The sequence below is a fragment of the Macrotis lagotis genome, chromosome X (genome assembly GCF_037893015.1).
Source record: "Macrotis lagotis isolate mMagLag1 chromosome X, bilby.v1.9.chrom.fasta, whole genome shotgun sequence".
NCBI classification, from domain to species: Eukaryota; Metazoa; Chordata; class Mammalia; order Peramelemorphia; family Peramelidae; genus Macrotis; species Macrotis lagotis.
In genome coordinates this window covers 698,560,565-698,581,799 of record NC_133666.1, presented here as the reverse complement: position 1 = coordinate 698,581,799, position 21,235 = coordinate 698,560,565, and the positions used below count along the sequence as shown (strand labels likewise).

Genomic DNA, 21,235 nt, shown 5'->3' with positions numbered 1-21,235 from the left:
AAGCAAATGATTTCCATATTGTTATATGCAGTCACTGACAAACTCTGTTTCTGAGAAAGTGAAGATATGGCCAGAGGAGGAGCTTGAAAGCAGTGAGGCCTGGTGTCCAGCCTTCAATTCTTCAAGGTGAGACCTGGGCTGGTATTTGTGGAGAGACTTGAGTATGATGGGCTGATTGGCATTCCCAGAAGGTGTCTTGGTGTTTGTCCATTTGAGTTTCTTGAAGGAGATGTCCTTCTTCATTCAGTATTCCCCAGTGTTGGGTGAATCAGGGTGGATATAGAACTGACCCTCCCCCCCCGGCAGCGAGCTCTCCTCCAGTTGATAGGGAGCCCATTGGCCCTTCTGGAAATGCCAGTGATGAGGATCTTTGTCTTGGAAGTCTACCTCAACCTGGTAGTGGGCCGCGGGGTCCAGGCGCTGGACTTTGATATTGGATTATTTAAAACTTATTTTTCAGTAAAAATAGGCAATGGTTTCTCAAAGGAAATTTCCTATGTAGAGAAAACTATTGAATCAATATGGCTATTTCACATGTCATCAGTGGAAAATCATACCATGTAGGCACAACTGACTTGAAATTCCTCAAATATATAAAGCTAGATGATAATTGTCTTTACAAGAAACCATACTGAGCAGGTACAATAGAGATCAAGTTCATCATTCCATTTTCTTTGTGTACCACAGCTATGTAGCATTTTATAAGGTAAACTGCTGCTCAACTATTTTGCCATTGAAACCATAAAGGTGACAAAAAACAAGAAAATTTTAGGTTTTGTTTTTTTTTAAAGGAATATTGTGGAGAAGAGGTATTTTGTTGTTGGGCATTTCCCAATCCTGCCATAGGAAGCATGCCAGTTGCAAAGATGGGACAAGATACAAGGGATTGCCCAATTGGAGGCATAGCTGGTGGAGGGCAACTGGCCAATAGCATCAAAAATGCTAGAGGGGAGCTGGAAGGGACCTCATGATTTGGAGGCAATTGTGGAGGTGGAAAACTGGACAATGTGGGGATGATCGATAGAGGGGCAAGATGGGTGATAGCCATTTTGGACACAGAGAGCCTGAAACAAAATTTAAGTTTCATCAGATGCTAATAATTTTATCAGATAGAATCCCAAATTACTTTATAGAGTAAATACAATTGTACAAATTGAAATGGAAGTTACTTTTTTCACATGACTTCATCATTAATGTGAGCTGATTGTTCCCATTCTAGCTAGACATAATACTAGCTCTTCCATTTGTGAATCTTTGTGATCTATAAACATTTCAGAAGTTTAAAAAATTATGTACTTTGAAAAGTCCTTAAATATCTATAAGATGAACAAGGCTTTATTGTAATGTAGAAATGTTACATCTTTTATTTATGATTTCCTCAATTTTAGCTCAGTCCTATTTTAAAGATATAGCTGACGGTACAAGGTTTATGGTCAATTAAAAAAAATCACCGCACAAAAGTTGTCTAAATCACAAGGATTGCAGGATGGAAATTCCCCAAAACATCCCAAATACAGCAGCATGGCAGAAGTCAAGATTATCTCTCAGGAGCATGTATCTCCAGATCTTACTCTGGAAGAAACAGCAGCAGAAAAGGATGCTACAAAGTTTGGCCATGGTCAGCAGTTTGAAGTTGGTTTGGTTTGCTGTATCATCTGGAAAGATGTAATGGTCATACTCTTCCCAGCCAGAATCAGATCCATCTTCTGCCTGTACTTTTCTTCTCTTCTTAGCTCTCTCTGGCATGAGTTTGTCCACTCTCTCCTTAAGTGATTCTGTTCCAAATTCATCTTCAAAATTTTGCCAGAATGCTAATAATCTGAATCTTCCTTCCTTGTCTCCACTGTTTCTCATCATTTTGTTGGCTTCTTCATAAATATGTCTCCATCGAGTGAATCTAGCTTCATTTCCTGCAGATAGTTCAAATTGGGCAAAACTGATCCATACCTTAACATGTTGTGTTCGTTGCAGCAACCTCCTATAGAGACTTCTTGTTTTTTCATATTCTTCTTGTTTGGATTCAAAATCGAGATAGGATTTCCAAAGTACTTCAGGCATGTCTAAATGTGGCTGGCCAACAGCTAACTCATAGATTGCCCAGGCTCTCTCGATATCTCCAAGCATTGTCTCTAACTCAGCAAACTTGATCCATGTTGTGCAATTTTCTGGTCCAAATTGTAGGAATTTTTCATATAGTTTCCGGCATCGATCAAATTCTCGAAGTTGCAACTCCAATTCGATGTAGCCTCTGAACAGTTTGTTTTTGGGACACTTGCCAATAGATATTCCCAAAACTCTTCTGGCAAAGGACAGGTTCTTCTGTCTTATCTCAAATTGAGCATAGAGTAGCCACATTTTTGCAAATGTATACTTCTGGTGAGGAATCATTTTCAGACAAGCTTGATATACCTCTCTGGTCCTATCTGGATCCTTTACTTCCAACTCTTCATATAGTGCATATTTGATCCAGAGGTAAATGTAACATTTCCAGTATCTCTTCTCTCCAATTGGTGGCACCATGGCAATGGCCCTTTCATACACCTCTCATACAGTCTTTGGTTCTTCCAAATGCCTTTCCACTAACTGCAAATAATCAAACCAGGCATCATAATTGTGTGGATTGGCTTTCACCTCCTCTTCATGCTGGAATCTCCGTTTGCTCACAATGATGTCTTCAATGCTTTGCCCATTCCCAAATTTCTTTTTCAAAGACTAATTTTTCAAGACCTCTTGGGCTGCCTGCTTTGGAATCCTGTCCAGGGCATATTGGTAGATCACTTGTACCCTTTCCAGTTCTTTCTGATTTTCTTCAAACTTTGCAAAGGCCACATAGAGACTCTCCTCCAGGTGCTCCTCTCCCAAGAATTCCACAGCTCTTTCATAGACATTCCTTGCATGAGCCACAGAGCCACATTTCTCTTCAAAGCGAGCATACTTGATCCAGTTCTTAACATTGCGGTGGACAAAGACAAATCTTTGGTAAATCCTACATGCTTGATCCACCTCTTTATATCTCAGTTCAAAGGTGATGTAGGAGTGCCAGACTTGTTCCTCTGGCTGCCATTCCATCCAATGCTCAAATATTTGCCGGCCTCCAGCAATATTTCCCAACATCTCTTCTATATAAGTATATTTGTACCAGAACTGGTTGACTCAGGGAAGAATGGTGATGGCCCGATCCCAGATATTTCGGGCATGATTTACTTGTCGGTTCCTCATTTCCCTTTCTGCATATCTTAGCCAGAGTGTGACATTTCGGGAATCAACATCTAAAGCCCACTCATTATGGAATTTCTTTCAACCTCTCTTCCCATTGAGCATATTTTATCCAGTTCCTAATCACATTTCTATTCTTCCTTATATTTTCCTCAAACGTCTTTCTTTTCATTAGTTTGTAGTCATTTAATTCTTCTTCATCTGTGATCTTCTGTTGAGGAGGTGGTCGTAGAAATTCCAACTCTCTTTCTTTAGCTTCCCTTAAAAGCTGTTCGGCTGTGAGCTGGGGCTTTGTTTTTTCACCTTTACCGCTTTGGGAATCCGCTGCTTTCCCACCATTCTGGATGCTGCCATATTAGCATGAATGAGCCCCAGACTCCTTCAGACCCTGCTCCAATCTATGGGTGGAAACCTTAAAGCTCTCCAAACCTGCTCCATTTCAATCAATAAACTGAGACCAAAGGTGTCTTATTTTACTCCAAAATTGCTTTTATTTGGTTGAAAGTAGTCCTGAAGGAACGCTGACATCAGACTTAAGTACAAAGAAGTATTTCAAAAAAAGAGGCACAAGGCAAAGAACACAGACCTTCGTGTCCCACCCTAGGAACAAAGAGATGAGAACTGTAATGCAGGGGCAACAAAGAACATGTCTGTCTCCTTGGCCTCATTCAGAGACTACAGTTTGGGCACAGGCGCACCCCTACCGCCGATAGCGGTAGCGCTTAAAGTGGAACCAAAGCTGGAAGATGCCATTGGCAAACTGACAGCGGAAGCCATGGCGATGTGAATACTCCCATTCCAGGCTGACAGTCTTGAAGGCAATGTCCTCATATGGAGGGCCAGCATGAAAGCATAGGATAGCAAAGTCCTTATTGTCCTGGCATGCCTCCAGGAAGTATTCAGGTGTTGAACGCTTGTCTATCAGGTCTGGGTAAAAGATATTAAACTTGTAACCTTGCACAATCTTTGGTGGAGGGTTATCAAAGTCATAGTGGGTCTGGTTGTACTTGTTCCACTCGAAGCCTGTGTGGACATGGTTGAAGAAGCGAGGCTTGCGGGGTCGGTATTTGTCTGCCCACAGATACGCCTTGCCTGTAAGGGGCATTTCCACACTGAACTGTGCCTCATCTGCTCCCATGCCCTCCTTGGCCCGGTGAAAGAAGATGTCTTCTGCACTCTCACTGGCATCTCCTGTGATCTGCAGCTGTTGGCGAGAAAGCAACAGGCGTTGAAGATCTTCTTCTGATTCCACCACATGAGCATCAAAGGGCAGTTCATGAGTGGTGAGCAACCTGGGGCTGTACTTGCCAGCATCATAGTCATCTAGGCTCTGCTGGATCAAGTCTTCCTCCGTCAGTACTGCTTCCCCCTCACCCTCGCCCCCCGGCTTCTGGCCTCGCCCCCCGGCTTCTGGCCTCGCCCCCCGGCTTCTGGCCTCGCCCCCCGGCTTCTGGCCTCGACCCCCGGCTTCTGGCCTCGCCCCCCCGGCTTCTGGCCTCGCCCCCCCGGCTTCTGGCCTCGCCCCCCCGGCTTCTGGCCTCGCCCCCCCGGCTTCTGGCCTCGCCCCCCCGGCTTCTGGCCTCGCCCCCCCGGCTTCTGGCCTCGCCCCCCCGGCTTCTGGCTCCTCTGAGGTACCAGAGGTAGAAAGGACCCTATTGGGTCTGACCTCGTTCTTCAGGCTCTGGCCTCGCCCCCCCCCCCCCCCCCGGCTTCTGGCTCCTCTGAGGTACCAGAGGTAGAAAGGACCCTATTGGGTCTGACCTCGTTCTTCAGGCTCTGGCCTCGCCCCCCCCCCCCGGCTTCTGGCTCCTCTGAGGTACCAGAGGTAGAAAGGACCCTATTGGGTCTGACCTCGTTCTTCAGGCTCTGGCCTCGCCCCCCCCCCCCCGGCTTCTGGCTCCTCTGAGGTACCAGAGGTAGAAAGGACCCTATTGGGTCTGACCTCGTTCTTCAGGCTCTGGCCTCGCCCCCCCCCCCGGCTTCTGGCTCCTCTGAGGTACCAGAGGTAGAAAGGACCCTATTGGGTCTGACCTCGTTCTTCAGGCTCTGGCCTCGCCCCCCCCCCCCCCGGCTTCTGGCTCCTCTGAGGTACCAGAGGTAGAAAGGACCCTATTGGGTCTGACCTCGTTCTTCAGGCTCTGGCCTCGCCCCCCCCCCCCCCGGCTTCTGGCTCCTCTGAGGTACCAGAGGTAGAAAGGACCCTATTGGGTCTGACCTCGTTCTTCAGGCTCTGGCCTTTCGCTAGGAGATGACAACTCTTTCTTGATGATGGGGAATAGGGGTTTGCTCTCAACACCTTGCTCCTGTTTCAGCTTGTATGATTTCTGCCAGAGTACATCGTGGTGACTCTCACGGAGCCTGGCTCTGCTGCAGCAACTGAAAGCACACAATGGCCAGACCCTCCCAGTAGCCAATATCCAGGTTGGGCCCCCCTACCCGGATCTTGCCCTCAATGCCTTGGAAGATCACCTGAAGCTGATTGTAGGTCTTTCCTTTGAATACCGATTGTACATCAGAACTAACAGAAGCATTTACCCCTTCTCGGCGCTCACCTGGCCCCTTTCCAGAAGCCTCAAGCTTTTGGAGTTTGGAGATCTCATCCTCTGTAATGATGGTCACATCTCTCCAAAAATCTACATTCTTGCCTTGTTCCAATTCCATGTAAACCTGTATGTCTTCCAGAAGGTCTTCCATGTCTGACACTGTGAGACCATTGAGGAAGGTGTAGGGCTCATGCATCTCCACAGCTAAGTCATCATCCTCTGCCCTGATGTATTTGGCTAAGAGATCGATAGGCTTGGCTCGTCCATTCCTTATGCGAATTTTAGAACGAAGTTTGGCTTGTTGAAGGTGGAAGTTGTCTTCTTGTTCCTCCCATGTTTTGAAGTGCTTTGCCTCCTTCTCTCTCTGCAGCATCTCTAGCTCTTGTTCTCGCATGGCTTTCTCCCTCTCTCGCTCCAAACGCAGCTGCTTCACCTTCTGCAGTTCGAGTCGATTGTCTTCTTGGATTCTCTTGTTTCTCTCCTTCAGCTCCTTCTCTTCCAGGTGGCTGATCCCCTTCTTCTCTAGTGCCTTGTTCCATATGAAAGTTCCTAGCAGATTATTGTCTCCAAAGGGATTGTCAGTATTGGTGTAGCCCATGTACTCTTCACCCCAGCCCATCTTGTCTCTCTTCTTCCGTTCTTTGGCCTCCTTCTTTGCCAGTCTCCGGGCCTGTTTCTCCTCAGGTGTCTCAAAGGCCTTCATCAACTCTTCTTGCTGTTTTTTCTCTTCCTTTAGCCCCCTCGTTCCTGGAGGCTCAATTTCTTTCCCAGGGCCTCTTGAGTGCTCTGTGAGCGGAGTGGTGATGGTGACAAAGAAGACACCGAGGAGGGAGATGACCTGTAATCATGATGTCTCCTCCTATGTCTGCTCTTGTGATCCCTCCTTGGTTCACTCCCACAATCTGACTGGGAAGGCTCCCGGGATCGGGGTCGTGACTTCCTTGGGCTTCTACGGTCCCTTTTAGAGGACTGATATTTCTTTGATTTCCACCTATGTCGCTCTTCCTCAGAATCTGATTCCACTCTCTGCTCCCGCCTCGCCCCCCCCGGCTTCTGGCCTCGCCCCCCCGGCTTCTGGCCTCGCCCCCCCGGCTTCTGGCCTCGCCCCCCCGGCTTCTGGCCTCGCCCCCCCGGCTTCTGGCCTCGCCCCCCCGGCTTCTGGCCTCGCCCCCCCGGCTTCTGGCCTCGCCCCCCCGGCTTCTGGCCTCGCCCCCCCCGGCTTCTGGCTCCTCTGAGGTACCAGAGGTAGAAAGGACCCTATTGGGTCTGACCTCGTTCTTCAGGCTCTGGCCTCGCCCCCCCGGCTTCTGGCCTCGCCCCCCCGGCTTCTGGCCTCGCCCCCCCGGCTTCTGGCTCCTCTGAGGTACCAGAGGTAGAAAGGACCCTATTGGGTCTGACCTCGTTCTTCAGGCTCTGGCCTCGCCCCCCCCCCCCGGCTTCTGGCTCCTCTGAGGTACCAGAGGTAGAAAGGACCCTATTGGGTCTGACCTCGTTCTTCAGGCTCTGGCCTCGCCCCCCCCCCCGGCTTCTGGCTCCTCTGAGGTACCAGAGGTAGAAAGGACCCTATTGGGTCTGACCTCGTTCTTCAGGCTCTGGCCTTTCGCTAGGAGATGACAACTCTTTCTTGATGATGGGGAATAGGGGTTTGCTCTCAACACCTTGCTCCTGTTTCAGCTTGTATGATTTCTGCCAGAGTACATCCTGGTGACTCTCACGGAGCCTGGCTCTGCTGCAGCAACTGAAAGCACACAATGGCCAGACTCTCCCAGTAGCCGATATCCAGGTTGGGCCCCCCTACCCGGATCTTGCCCTCAATGCCTTGGAAGATCACCTGAAGCTGATTGTAGGTCTTTCCTTTGAATACCGATTGTACATCAGAACTAACAGAAGCATTTACCCCTTCTCGGCGCTCACCTGGCCCCTTTCCAGAAGCCTCAAGCTTTTGGAGTTTGGAGATCTCATCCTCTGTAATGATGGTCACATCTCTCCAAAAATCTACATTCTTGCCTTGTTCCAATTCCATGTAAACCTGTATGTCTTCCAGAAGGTCTTCCATGTCTGACACTGTGAGACCATTGAGGAAGGTGTAGGGCTCATGCATCTCCACAGCTAAGTCATCATCCTCTGCCCTGATGTATTTGGCTAAGAGATCGATAGGCTTGGCTCGTCCATTCCTTATGCGAATTTTAGAACGAAGTTTGGCTTGTTGAAGGTGGAAGTTGTCTTCTTGTTCCTCCCATGTTTTGAAGTGCTTTGCGTCCTTCTCTCTCTGCAGCATCTCTAGCTCTTGTTCTCGCATGGCTTTCTCCCTCTCTCGCTCCAAACGCAGCTGCTTCACCTTCTGCAGTTCGAGTCGATTGTCTTCTTGGATTCTCTTGTTTCTCTCCTTCAGCTCCTTCTCTTCCAGGTGGCTGATCCCCTTCTTCTCTAGTGCCTTGTTCCATATGAAAGTTCCTAGCAGATTATTGTCTCCAAAGGGATTGTCAGTATTGGTGTAGCCCATGTACTCTTCACCCCAGCCCATCTTGTCTCTCTTCTTCCGTTCTTTGGCCTCCTTCTTTGCCAGTCTCCGGGCCTGTTTCTCCTCAGGTGTCTCAAAGGCCTTCATCAACTCTTCTTGCTGTTTTTTCTCTTCCTTTAGCCCCCTCGTTCCTGGAGGCTCAATTTCTTTCCCAGGGCCTCTTGAGGGCTCTGTGAGCGGAGTGGTGAAGGTGACAAAGAAGACACCGAGGAGGGAGATGACCTGTAATCATGATGTCTCCTCCTATGTCTGCTCTTGTGATCCCTCCTTGGTTCACTCCCACAGTCTGAATGGGAAGGCTCCCGGGATCGGGGTCGTGACTTCCTTGGGCTTCTACGGTCCCTTTTAGAGGACTGATATTTCTTTGATTTCCACCTATGTCGCTCTTCCTCAGAATCTGATTCCACTCTCTGCTCCCGCCTCGCCCCCCCGGCTTCTGGCCTCGCCCCCCCGGCTTCTGGCCTCGCCCCCCCGGCTTCTGGCCTCGCCCCCCCCGGCTTCTGGCCTCGCCCCCCCGGCTTCTGGCCTCGCCCCCCCGGCTTCTGGCCTCGCCCCCCCGGCTTCTGGCCTCGCCCCCCCGGCTTCTGGCTCCTCTGAGGTACCAGAGGTAGAAAGGACCCTATTGGGTCTGACCTCGTTCTTCAGGCTCTGGCCTCGCCCCCCCCCCCCGGCTTCTGGCTCCTCTGAGGTACCAGAGGTAGAAAGGACCCTATTGGGTCTGACCTCGTTCTTCAGGCTCTGGCCTCGCCCCCCCCCCCCCCGGCTTCTGGCTCCTCTGAGGTACCAGAGGTAGAAAGGACCCTATTGGGTCTGACCTCGTTCTTCAGGCTCTGGCCTCGCCCCCCCCCCCCCGGCTTCTGGCTCCTCTGAGGTACCAGAGGTAGAAAGGACCCTATTGGGTCTGACCTCGTTCTTCAGGCTCTGGCCTCGCCCCCCCGGCTTCTGGCCTCGCCCCCCCCGGCTTCTGGCCTCGCCCCCCCGGCTTCTGGCTCCTCTGAGGTACCAGAGGTAGAAAGGACCCTATTGGGTCTGACCTCGTTCTTCAGGCTCTGGCCTCGCCCCCCCCCCCCGGCTTCTGGCTCCTCTGAGGTACCAGAGGTAGAAAGGACCCTATTGGGTCTGACCTCGTTCTTCAGGCTCTGGCCTTTCGCTAGGAGATGACAACTCTTTCTTGATGATGGGGAATAGGGGTTTGCTCTCAACACCTTGCTCCTGTTTCAGCTTGTATGATTTCTGCCAGAGTACATCCTGGTGACTCTCACGGAGCCTGGCTCTGCTGCAGCAACTGAAAGCACACAATGGCCAGACTCTCCCAGTAGCCAATATCCAGGTTGGGCCCCCCTACCCGGATCTTGCCCTCAATGCCTTGGAAGATCACCTGAAGCTGATTGTAGGTCTTTCCTTTGAATACCGATTGTACATCAGAACTAACAGAAGCATTTACCCCTTCTCGGCGCTCACCTGGCCCCTTTCCAGAATCCTCCAGCTTTTGGAGTTTGGAGATCTCATCCTCTGTAATTATGGTCATATCTCTCCAAAAATCTACATTCTTGCCTTGTTCCAATTCCATGTAAACCTGTATGTCTTCCAGAAGGTCTTCCATGTCTGACACTGTGAGACCATTGAGGAAGGTGTAGGGCTCATGCATCTCCACAGATAAGTCATCATCCTCTGCCCTGATGTATTTGGCTAAGAGATCGATAGGCTTGGCTCGTCCATCCCTTATGCGAATTTTAGAACGAAGTTTGGCTTGTTGAAGGTGGAAGTTGTCTTCTTGTTCCTCCCATGTTTTGAAGTGCTCTGCCTCCTTCTCTCTCTGCAGCATCTCTAGCTCTTGTTCTCGTATGGCTTTCTCCCTCTCTCGCTCCAAACGCAGCTGCTTCACCTTCTGCAGTTCGAGTCGATTGGCTTCTTGGATTCTCTTGTTTCTCTCCTTCAGCTCCTTCTCCTCCAGGTGGCTGATCCCCTTCTTCTCTAGTGCCTTGTTCCATATGAAAGTTCCTAGCAGATTATTGTCTCCAAAGGGATTGTCAGTATTGGTGTAGCCCATGTACTCTTCACCCCAGCCCATCTTTTCCCTCTTCTTCCGTTCTTTGGCCTCCTTCTTTGCCAGTCTCCGAGCCCGTTTCTCCTCAGGTGTCTCAAAGGCCTTCATCAACTCTTCTTGCTGTTTTTTCTCTTCCTTTAGCTGCCGTCGTTCCTGGAGGCTCAATTTCTTTTCCAGGGCCTCTTGAGGGCTCTGTGAGCGGAGTGGTGATGGTGACAAAGAAGACACCGAGGAGGGAGATGATCTGTAATCATGATGTCTCCTCCTATGTCTGCTCTTGTGATCCCTCCTTGGTTCACTCCCACAATCTGACTGGGAAGGCTCCCGGGATCGGGGTCGTGACTTCCTTGGGCTTCTACGGTCCCTTTCAGAGGACTGATATTTCTTTGATTTCCACCTATGTCGCTCTTCCTCAGAATCTGATTCCACTCTCTGCTCCCGCCTCGCCCCCCCGGCTTCTGGCCTCGCCCCCCCGGCTTCTGGCCTCGCCCCCCCGGCTTCTGGCCTCGCCCCCCCGGCTTCTGGCCTCGCCCCCCCCGGCTTCTGGCCTCGCCCCCCCGGCTTCTGGCCTCGCCCCCCCGGCTTCTGGCCTCGCCCCCCCGGCTTCTGGCCTCGCCCCCCCGGCTTCTGGCCTCGCCCCCCCGGCTTCTGGCTCCTCTGAGGTACCAGAGGTAGAAAGGACCCTATTGGGTCTGACCTCGTTCTTCAGGCTCTGGCCTCGCCCCCCCGGCTTCTGGCCTCGCCCCCCCGGCTTCTGGCCTCGCCCCCCCGGCTTCTGGCCTCGCCCCCCCGGCTTCTGGCTCCTCTGAGGTACCAGAGGTAGAAAGGACCCTATTGGGTCTGACCTCGTTCTTCAGGCTCTGGCCTCGCCCCCCCCCCCCCCCCCGGCTTCTGGCTCCTCTGAGGTACCAGAGGTAGAAAGGACCCTATTGGGTCTGACCTCGTTCTTCAGGCTCTGGCCTCGCCCCCCCCCCCCGGCTTCTGGCTCCTCTGAGGTACCAGAGGTAGAAAGGACCCTATTGGGTCTGACCTCGTTCTTCAGGCTCTGGCCTCGCCCCCCCCCCGGCTTCTGGCTCCTCTGAGGTACCAGAGGTAGAAAGGACCCTATTGGGTCTGACCTCGTTCTTCAGGCTCTGGCCTCGCCCCCCCCCCCGGCTTCTGGCTCCTCTGAGGTACCAGAGGTAGAAAGGACCCTATTGGGTCTGACCTCGTTCTTCAGGCTCTGGCCTCGCCCCCCCCCCCCCGGCTTCTGGCTCCTCTGAGGTACCAGAGGTAGAAAGGACCCTATTGGGTCTGACCTCGTTCTTCAGGCTCTGGCCTCGCCCCCCCCCCCCGGCTTCTGGCTCCTCTGAGGTACCAGAGGTAGAAAGGACCCTATTGGGTCTGACCTCGTTCTTCAGGCTCTGGCCTCGCCCCCCCCCCCCGGCTTCTGGCTCCTCTGAGGTACCAGAGGTAGAAAGGACCCTATTGGGTCTGACCTCGTTCTTCAGGCTCTGGCCTCGCCCCCCCCCCCCGGCTTCTGGCTCCTCTGAGGTACCAGAGGTAGAAAGGACCCTATTGGGTCTGACCTCGTTCTTCAGGCTCTGGCCTCGCCCCCCCCCCCCGGCTTCTGGCTCCTCTGAGGTACCAGAGGTAGAAAGGACCCTATTGGGTCTGACCTCGTTCTTCAGGCTCTGGCCTCGCCCCCCCCCCCCCCGGCTTCTGGCTCCTCTGAGGTACCAGAGGTAGAAAGGACCCTATTGGGTCTGACCTCGTTCTTCAGGCTCTGGCCTCGCCCCCCCCCCCCGGCTTCTGGCTCCTCTGAGGTACCAGAGGTAGAAAGGACCCTATTGGGTCTGACCTCGTTCTTCAGGCTCTGGCCTCGCCCCCCCCCCCCGGCTTCTGGCTCCTCTGAGGTACCAGAGGTAGAAAGGACCCTATTGGGTCTGACCTCGTTCTTCAGGCTCTGGCCTCGCCCCCCCCCCCCGGCTTCTGGCTCCTTTAAGGTACCAGAGGTAGAAGGACCCTGTTGCGTCTGACCTCGTTCTTCAGGCTCTGACCTTTCACTAGGAGATGACGACTCTTTCTTGCTGATGGGGAATAAGGGTTCGCTCTCAGCACCTTGCTCCTGTTTCAGCTTGTACAGTTTCTGCTGGAGTACATCCTGGTGACACTCACGGAGCCTGGCTCTGGCCATGTGTGCTTTCAGCTGCTGCAACAGAGTCTCCCAGTAGCCAATATCCAGGTTGGGCCCCCCTACCCGGATCTTGCCCTCAATGCCTTGGAAGATCACCTGAAGCTGATTGTAGGTCTTTCCTTTGAATACCGATTGTACATCAGAACTAACAGAAGCATTTACCCCTTCTCGGCGCTCACCTGGCCCCTTTCCAGAATCCTCCAGCTTTTGGAGTTTGGAGATCTCATCCTCTGTAATTATGGTCATATCTCTCCAAAAATCTACATTCTTGCCTTGTTCCAATTCCATGTAAACCTGTATGTCTTCCAGAAGGTCTTCCATGTCTGACACTGTGAGACCATTGAGGAAGGTGTAGGGCTCATGCATCTCCACAGATAAGTCATCATCCTCTGCCCTGATGTATTTGGCTAAGAGATCGATAGGCTTGGCTCGTCCATCCCTTATGCGAATTTTAGAACGAAGTTTGGCTTGTTGAAGGTGGAAGTTGTCTTCTTGTTCCTCCCATGTTTTGAAGTGCTCTGCCTCCTTCTCTCTCTGCAGCATCTCTAGCTCTTGTTCTCGTATGGCTTTCTCCCTCTCTCGCTCCAAACGCAGCTGCTTCACCTTCTGCAGTTCGAGTCGATTGGCTTCTTGGATTCTCTTGTTTCTCTCCTTCAGCTCCTTCTCCTCCAGGTGGCTGATCCCCTTCTTCTCTAGTGCCTTGTTCCATATGAAAGTTCCTAGCAGATTATTGTCTCCAAAGGGATTGTCAGTATTGGTGTAGCCCATGTACTCTTCACCCCAGCCCATCTTTTCCCTCTTCTTCCGTTCTTTGGCCTCCTTCTTTGCCAGTCTCCGAGCCCGTTTCTCCTCAGGTGTCTCAAAGGCCTTCATCAACTCTTCTTGCTGTTTTTTCTCTTCCTTTAGCTGCCGTCGTTCCTGGAGGCTCAATTTCTTTTCCAGGGCCTCTTGAGGGCTCTGTGAGCGGAGTGGTGATGGTGACAAAGAAGACACCGAGGAGGGAGATGATCTGTAATCATGATGTCTCCTCCTATGTCTGCTCTTGTGATCCCTCCTTGGTTCACTCCCACAATCTGACTGGGAAGGCTCCCGGGATCGGGGTCGTGACTTCCTTGGGCTTCTACGGTCCCTTTCAGAGGACTGATTTTTCTTTGATTTCCTCCTATGTCGCTCTTCCTCAGAATCTGATTCCACTCTCCGCTCCCGCCTCGGTTCCCGGCTCCTTCGGCCCCGGCTCCGCCGCCGCCGCTGCCCCTTCCGCCTCTCGCTGTCTTCGCGTCGCCGTCGTCCATCGCAACTGAGGCTCCGACTCCGGATCCGGCTTCTGCTTCTACTCCGTCGCCGCCTCCGTCTTCGGGAGGCCGGGGAGCGCGAGCGCGAGCAACGAGACAGCGAACTCAACTCCCGGCTCCGACCCATCAGCCAGCCATGACCCCCCCGCGCCGGGAGCAGGACCAAAGGTGTCTTAACAGTGAGCAAGTATGCAAGGAGAGCCTCTCTGAGCCTGCTTTATATTCAGGTCTGTCTCCTGCAGAACAATTTACTGGATCTCCTAACAATTCTGATTGGTGGATACTTAAATAGGAGGTGGGCAAAGAGTTCACACCTTCTATTATTTTGTGTGTATTTGTCTGAGTGTGTGGGGGTGGGAGGGATGATGTAAACTCACATTCCAAAAGCCTTTGCAATCTGGGCAAAAGAAACTTTTTAGGATTTCAGTAACTAAGTTTCTCTTTTGTAAATCAAGTCATCCCAAATTTTGATGAAAGGAAGATAGATACCTGGGTCACATTGCTAGTAGTATGGACTAGTATGGATAGACTTCTGTTGACAGGGGAAATGGAGAGGCTGTAGCCTTGGGAGGGTCTGGAATGGGATGACGGTCCTTAGAAAGAATGGGCCAGGAAAAGTTTCACTTTGAAATAACAGAAGAGATGGCCCTTTGAACAAAGAAGCAAATTATAAATTAATATGAGTTAAGAAGTGACGCTATTAAAATTAATTGGCATTAATTAACACTGAATGAGTTCCAATAGCAAAAGCCATAATGTTTCTAGTTGATAAGACTGTTGAAGGAAAGTCTCTTTGATCTCTTACAATGCTGAGGAGAGAGGTGTGAACACTTTAAAAGGGACATGCACTTCAGGTGGTTCAAATGACTTGCAATTCTTCCAAGAGATCAGCTACACTGTTGTTGAATATAACTGATGTCCATGTCTATTTATCTTTTTATTTTTTAATTTAATATATTTTGAATTTTACAATTTTCTCCTCTAATCACGATTCCCTCACCCCGCCCCCACAGCAGGCAGTCTGTTGGTCTTTACATTGTTTCTAACAGGGCTGGAGACACAGAGGAGGGCAATGAAGGCAGGGCCTGAAGGAGGGGAGCATTTCATCATTTCCAGGGTCCAGGACAGAGGACAGCACATAGTAGGTGCTTCTTCCATGTTCACTGAGCAAGGGATGGATCCCAGTATAGCCGATCATGTCTCCATAATCTCCCTAGGGAGGAAGACCAGAAAGGAGGCAGAGCCTTGGAGGTCTTACTGACCATGGGAGTGAGATCTCCCAGAGAGATTTAGGTCAAATGGGCTCAAGTGAAGGAGCCAAAAGAATGTAAGTTCAGTTCAGGAAAACTTCCTCACAACTGTCTGATGGAACCACAAACCAAAGACCTATCCAGAACCTTGGAGGGCTGGAATGAGGAGGGGATGGTAAGAGGGAGATAATTCAGACTTGAAATTAAATAAAGTTGCATTTTTTAAGAGTGATTCTCCTTCCAACAGCAGCCCATTTCTTTAATCTTTCTTCCCATTACTCTCTGCTCTGTCCCTTTGCTTCATCTGTGGTACAACCAATCATCCCAAACTTCCCCTCCTCCACCCCATCCTGCCTGGGTCAGAGAATGAATTCCTCAGGGTCTCAGGGGGTCTCTTGGTCTTCCTGTGAGGGGCCAAAACCTTCAGAAAGAAACCAGGAACCCCCTCCCCCAGGTGAATTGCAAAAGTTGGAAACAACCTCAGGGCCCCTGAGGAGGGGACTCCTTTGGGTCCAAGAGTCTGGCCCATGGCAGCAGGAGGAGAACCTGGCTCAGGGCCAGGTGGGTCCCGGACTTCCTGCCAGGGAACGGAGAGCTCGTTTCTCTTGTCTTGGGCCAGAGTCGGTCTTGGCCACAGTTGCTGACTCGGGATTGCAGAAGCTCCCTCAGGGGTAATGTTGGTGCTGAATCCTTGGACTGTGGGACAGCAGGCCTGTTGCTCCCTCGTTTCCATCAAGAAAGTCCCTGTCTGAATCCTTGGGAGACAACCGTCGCTTCTTGGATGACCCACTATCGAATGAGCACAGTGTGACTTGGTCAGATTAGTCGAGGCTTCCGTGGCTAGCCATTGCTCATCTTGGGCTTCCGGGTGGTCTTCCCTAGGCTTTAGGTGCCCATATCGGAGCCAGTCTATATTGCTCGTCTGGGAGGTGTCACAGAGGACCATAGGGGCCACCCCTAGCGAGACCACGGGTTCTGGTGTGGAGATAAAATTCACTGTAGGTGGGGAAGCAGAAGGTAGGACGCCTGGGCTCATGGCAGTGTGGCCCGGGGGCACAATGCTCCTACTGCTCCAGCCAGGAGTGGATGTGCAGTTCTGCTGCAAGGGGGTCTGTGGGATGGGGCTCAGCTGGGACGGACTAGGGAAAACCCTTTCCTTGTCTTGTACAGCATCCTCTTTGCCTCCTGGGGCATGGCCACTGACCAGAGTAGCAGCTTCCGGAGAGCTCCTAGCACTGTCTCCTCCAAGGGGGGGACCGTTGTTCAAGATCCCTTCGCCCAAGGGGCCTTCTCGAAAGGCCATAGCAAAGGGATTTTTGTTGATTTTGAGGCGGATGATCTCCACATTGTTATATGCAGTGACCGCAATAAACTCTGTTTGTGGGAAGATGAAGATGTGGGTAGAGTAGGAGGCGGAGGAGCCGGAAGGCAGGGAGGCCTGGTGTCCAGCCTTCAGTTCTTCAAGGTGAAGCCTGGGCTGGTATTTGCGGTGAGATTTGAGTAAGATGGGCCGGTTGGCATTCCCGGAAGTGGATTTGGCGTTTGTCAGTTTGAGTTTCTTGAAGGAGATGTCCTTCTTCATCCAGTGTGCCCCGGTGTTGGGCGAGTCAGGGTGGATATAGAACTGACCCCCTGGCGGCGAGTCCTCTTCCACTTGATAGGGAGCCCATTGACCCTCGTGGAAACGCCAGTGATGGGGATCGCTCTGTTGGAAGTCTACCTTGAGCTGGTAGTGGGCCGCGGGGTCCAGGCCCTGGACTGTGTATGTTAGGATGGGGAACATGGCCCGGCCTGGCCTGGTGAGGATCATTTCGTTCTGCTGAGCATGAAACTGGAGCCAGAGGTCAGGGTGAGAGAGGGCGACTTTCAGGTCTCCGGAGCAAGCAGCTTCGGGGTGCCAGGTCAAGGCTCTGGCCTGGACGATAGGGGCGAGCTGGCTGCAGTAGCGGGAACTGGCAGGAGGCGTGGCACGGGCGACTCGGCTGGCATCCGACTGGAAGCAGCTGGGGTGGGTGGCAGAAGAGACACCCTGGGGCATCCTGGCGACTGTCCCGGCAGACGCTCGTCGTTTGTCCCTCGCGGCTCCGGCTGCATTCTGCAGAGGCTGGGAGAAAAAGGGGCCTTGGCCCTGCCTCCTCTGGCCCCCGACCTTCCTCTCCTTGGGCATCCCAGCCGCCTGCGGAGTCAGACTACGAGGGCGCCTGCTGGACAATCAGACACCTAAGGGTCAGACCCGGGCCGATGGCTGCACCCGGGATACTTCTCCTGAACAGAGTCACCCCCAGGCAGACTCGCCTCTTGCTTCTTGAAGGGGGGGAACAACACGCCAGGCCCCACCCCCAAATCGGGGATTCCTGTAGAAAAACACTCAGTTCCAAAGGACTCCAAGCTGGAGCTGAAAACTGCCAAGCGCTAGCCCAACACACCTCTGGCTTCTGCAAAATGAATGCCTCTGCCTCAGGTTCTCCCCTATTATAGCCCGACTGCTGCCACGTCACAGCCAATGAAGCCCCTTCCTGCCTGCCTTCCAAGAGAAGCTTCGTCATGTGCGGAAAACCATAAAGCCCACCTCCTCTGCCTTAAAAAACTGGACAAAGCTCCACAGACCATCCCCTTCCATTGATTGACTTCTCCAGGCAATTCTCTGCCCTTCTCCAAGGCTTTCCATTCTCAACTTTCTGTGTTTTTGTCTGTTACTTGCTGAGCCACTGTTTGTTCATCCTTGGCTCTCTTCCTTGCTGTCTTTGTCTGGTTGCGTTTGTGTTTGTATTTGTGCCTGTTTTTCTCCGTCTGACTGTGTGTGTGTGTGTGTGTGTGTGTGTGTGTGTGTGTGTGTGTGTGTGCTTTTCTCCACATGACTACGTAGGTATTCGATCTGGCATGGGTAAGAGATACAAGTCAATGCTCCCTTCAGATACCCAAGAGCCAAAGCCATCCCGACTTGTGTTTGTAAAGATATTCGCAAAGAGGTCTAAACATATTTGCCCAGAGATTAAACAAACATACATCTAGATACCCGTAGGATCGCCACTGCCCTAGGACAACATTAGGCACGTGAACTTTCCAGCATTATCGGTATTCAACCAACGATCATTGAAATCAAAAGCCCCCATTGTTTGATTGAATTAAGCACCTCAGGCAGTGATTGGGTCTTTGACTGATGGAATGGGAAACCCAGAAAAACCTGAAGGCAGCTGAGAGTGACACCGAGAAATTTATAGAGCCTGAACTACCTGAAAAGTCTTCACCATACACTGACACCTCTGAGCACTTGGGGAAAATGTGAAGTCTGTTTTACCAGTAGTGCTTGTTGAGTTTATTTTTAAATAACACACTATAGAGGTTTTTCAACTTTCGGCCACTTACATTTTTAGAAATGTCAAATATTGTAATAGAGCGGCAACGAATACTCGGGTCAATGTTGGACACATATCCATCTGCGTTGAACATGTTTTCAAATGAATCATTTTGTCTTTGAGGAATCAGGAATTAGCGAAATGAGAGGAAAACATGGGGTGTCCAGGGAAAACAGAAGAGAAGCTTTGTAACCAAGTGAACATAGTATTCATTCCGATTTCCCCGTGTGTTTTTCGTTTTTTGCGTTTTTTCTTTTGATTTTTATCATGCTGAGGATGTCTTTGCGGAGAATGCATCTTCCAGGATGTTTCTTGATCCCTTTAGTGCTGAGAGCAACTGCCTCCATCATAGCTTCAAAACTCATCATGTTCATATTACGTTTTAAAATGGTCTCTTTACTCTGCTGCCTTCGCTCAGCATCAGAGCCCATCAGTCCTTCCAAGCTTATCTAAAGTCTGTTTTAGCTATGCGATTTCATCCAAGGGACTTGACCTCTTTTTCTTTCCCATTCCTAAGCTATAAACAGGAGAGTGTGTGGGATCAAGGTCCAGTAAGTGGCTGTTTATGGCTCCAAGTGATTTTGGCTTTGGTTGGCATGAGGAGAAGAAGGCAGAGGATTCTAAAGCAAGAGTTTCATGTTTGGGTTAGAGCCGGAAGGGGAAATTAGGGTTCATGTTGAGCTTTTGAATAGGTTGAGTGTGGGGCATAGCTTTAGTGTGAGACCTTTCGAGGAAGTCATTAACATTTGGCTAGAGGCTTTTTGTTGTGTTCGGAGGAGATGGAGATTTCAAAGAGAATTGGCAGAGGATTAGTTTGAAGGCAGATAGCTTAGGAATCAGGTTGACTTTCGCAGCTGAGTAAGAGGTTGCAAGTGTCAGGCGCTTTGGCTTGGTCAGAGTCAGATCCTTAGGCTGTCCTAATTGAGAGTGGGAGGCAGAGGTTGGTAGTGCAGGAGTGGGAAACTGAAAGTCAGTTTTCGGCTGAAGGTTTGTGTCGCCAACCTGGAAGCCCGGTTCCGAGGGAATTTCTTTCCGTCAGCTTTGGACTGGGAGGACCTTCAGGTTTGGGTTAGGTATTGTGTGAAGTCCTGTTGGTAATAGGGACAGTCACGTGCTTAGGTGTGCGTTTCCATGGAGAGGGAAAGGTGAAGGGTCAGAAGATAAGGTTTAAGGTGGAAGGCTTAGAGATAGGATTTCTGCCTTAGCATTTGTGTCAATGCTGCTTAGGTTCTGTTTGAATTCTTATTTTTTGGCTTAGTTTGGAAGGGGGAGGAAGAAAAGGAGGGGAAGCAAAGGTCAGGGAGGAAGGGTCCAAAGAAGGAGAGAAAGAGGAAGAAGAAGCAGAAGCAGCTTAAGGGTTTCAGGGAGAGGGAAAGCTTTCTAGGTGAAGGGTCAGAAGATAAGGTTTAAAAAGAAAGCACAGCAACACTAGTCCCAATTGGTCAATGAAGATATTTAATATATGAAAACATTTTTTTTAACTTGAAAGATGATAAAAATCTTGGAGCCTGGCTTTGAGCCCTGCTTAAAGAATTGCAAAGTTGAGAGTTAAAGAGGGATGCAGTAACTCTCTAGTCCAACCCAGATACAAAAAATCTCCACTCTACCATACCCTGACCAATGGACAATCCATATCTGCAAAGAGAAGGAACCTCCCCCAAACTCCCTCAGGGCTGTCCATTCCACTTTGGGAGACCTCTAATTATTAAGGAAATCCCCTCCCCCCATGATGTTAAAACTTAGTTTGCCTTTCTATAGCCTCCATCCATTGCTCCTAATTTTCTCCTTCCTAACAGATCTAATAGGTCCCCAAAGTCTTACTGCCATTTTAATCTTTTAATAAGAGAAAACAACACTAAGACTTTTTAGACATCTTGTATGAACTTAATAGCTGATTGCGTCTCTGGTTTATTTTGAAAAGATGTTATGATAACATTTAGCATGCATACAGTACTCTAAGATTTACAAAATGCTTACTTTACAGATCCATCTCCTGGGAGATGGATTTTATTATCTCCATTTTATAGATATGAAAACTAAGTCAGACAGAGGTCAAATGATTTTCACAAGGTAATATATCTAGGAAGTGTCTGAGAATGGATTTTAACTAGAGTGTTCTTGGTTTGAGCTCAGTGTTCTATCCACTGAACCACTCAACTGTGCCATCACCTTTGTGGGTCCAAACAGTATCCAAAACATAAATATAGTCCAACTATTTGAATTATGGTCATCTAGTATTTTTTTATTCAGTTTCCCATCCAAGGATGAAAAATTCCCTGCTTCCATGATCAACATCCCAAGGGAGCCTATTCCATTTCAGTCTAATTGTCACAAGTTCATGTTTTTCCTGATTTCTAAATCAAAATGAAATAAGATATTGGAAATGACTTTGTTCAATGCTCTAACAAATATTAACTTTAAGAGAGGCACAAAAGTAATAGATGTATGTCTAGAAAGGGTGTTTGCATAACCCAGGGCAAGCTAGGTGGTTGCAGTAGATAGAGCACTGACCCAGGAATCAGGAGAACAGTAGTTCAAATCTAGCCTCAGACACTAGCTGTTTGATCTTGGGAAAGTCACTTACCCCTGGCTTCTTCACATCTAGGGTCATCTCCAGTCTTCCTGAATCATATCTGGTCACCAGACCCAGATGGAGTTGAAAGTGGCTAGTGACTTAACCCAGCCTCACCTCACTCAAATCCAATTCATGTACTTGTCATGGCATCTCCTCCCTGATGTCATGAAATTCTTTGAGAAATGAAGGACAAACATTACTGCAAACCCCATGCTACAAGGTAGAAGAGAACCTTGAAGTTGGGATCAGAAATCCTGGG

The 21,235-nt window shown here is 50.3% G+C and overlaps 1 protein-coding gene and 1 pseudogene across 1 annotated transcript; both read right to left on the bottom strand.

Annotated features, from left to right (window-relative positions):
• Window positions 1-1,470: 1,470 nt before the first annotated feature.
• LOC141499630 (crooked neck-like protein 1) lies at window positions 1,471-3,579 on the bottom strand (annotated as a pseudogene).
• A 300-nt stretch (window positions 3,580-3,879) lies between these two features.
• On the bottom strand, window positions 3,880-13,922 carry LOC141499629 (uncharacterized). The gene is given in 6 exon segments (XM_074202295.1): window positions 3,880-4,937; window positions 5,570-6,545; window positions 6,667-7,117; window positions 7,326-7,488; window positions 9,537-10,984; window positions 12,078-13,922. Coding segments are annotated over 6 exon segments (5,904 nt in total). The 3' UTR covers window positions 3,880-3,916.
• Window positions 13,923-21,235: the final 7,313 nt, after the last annotated feature.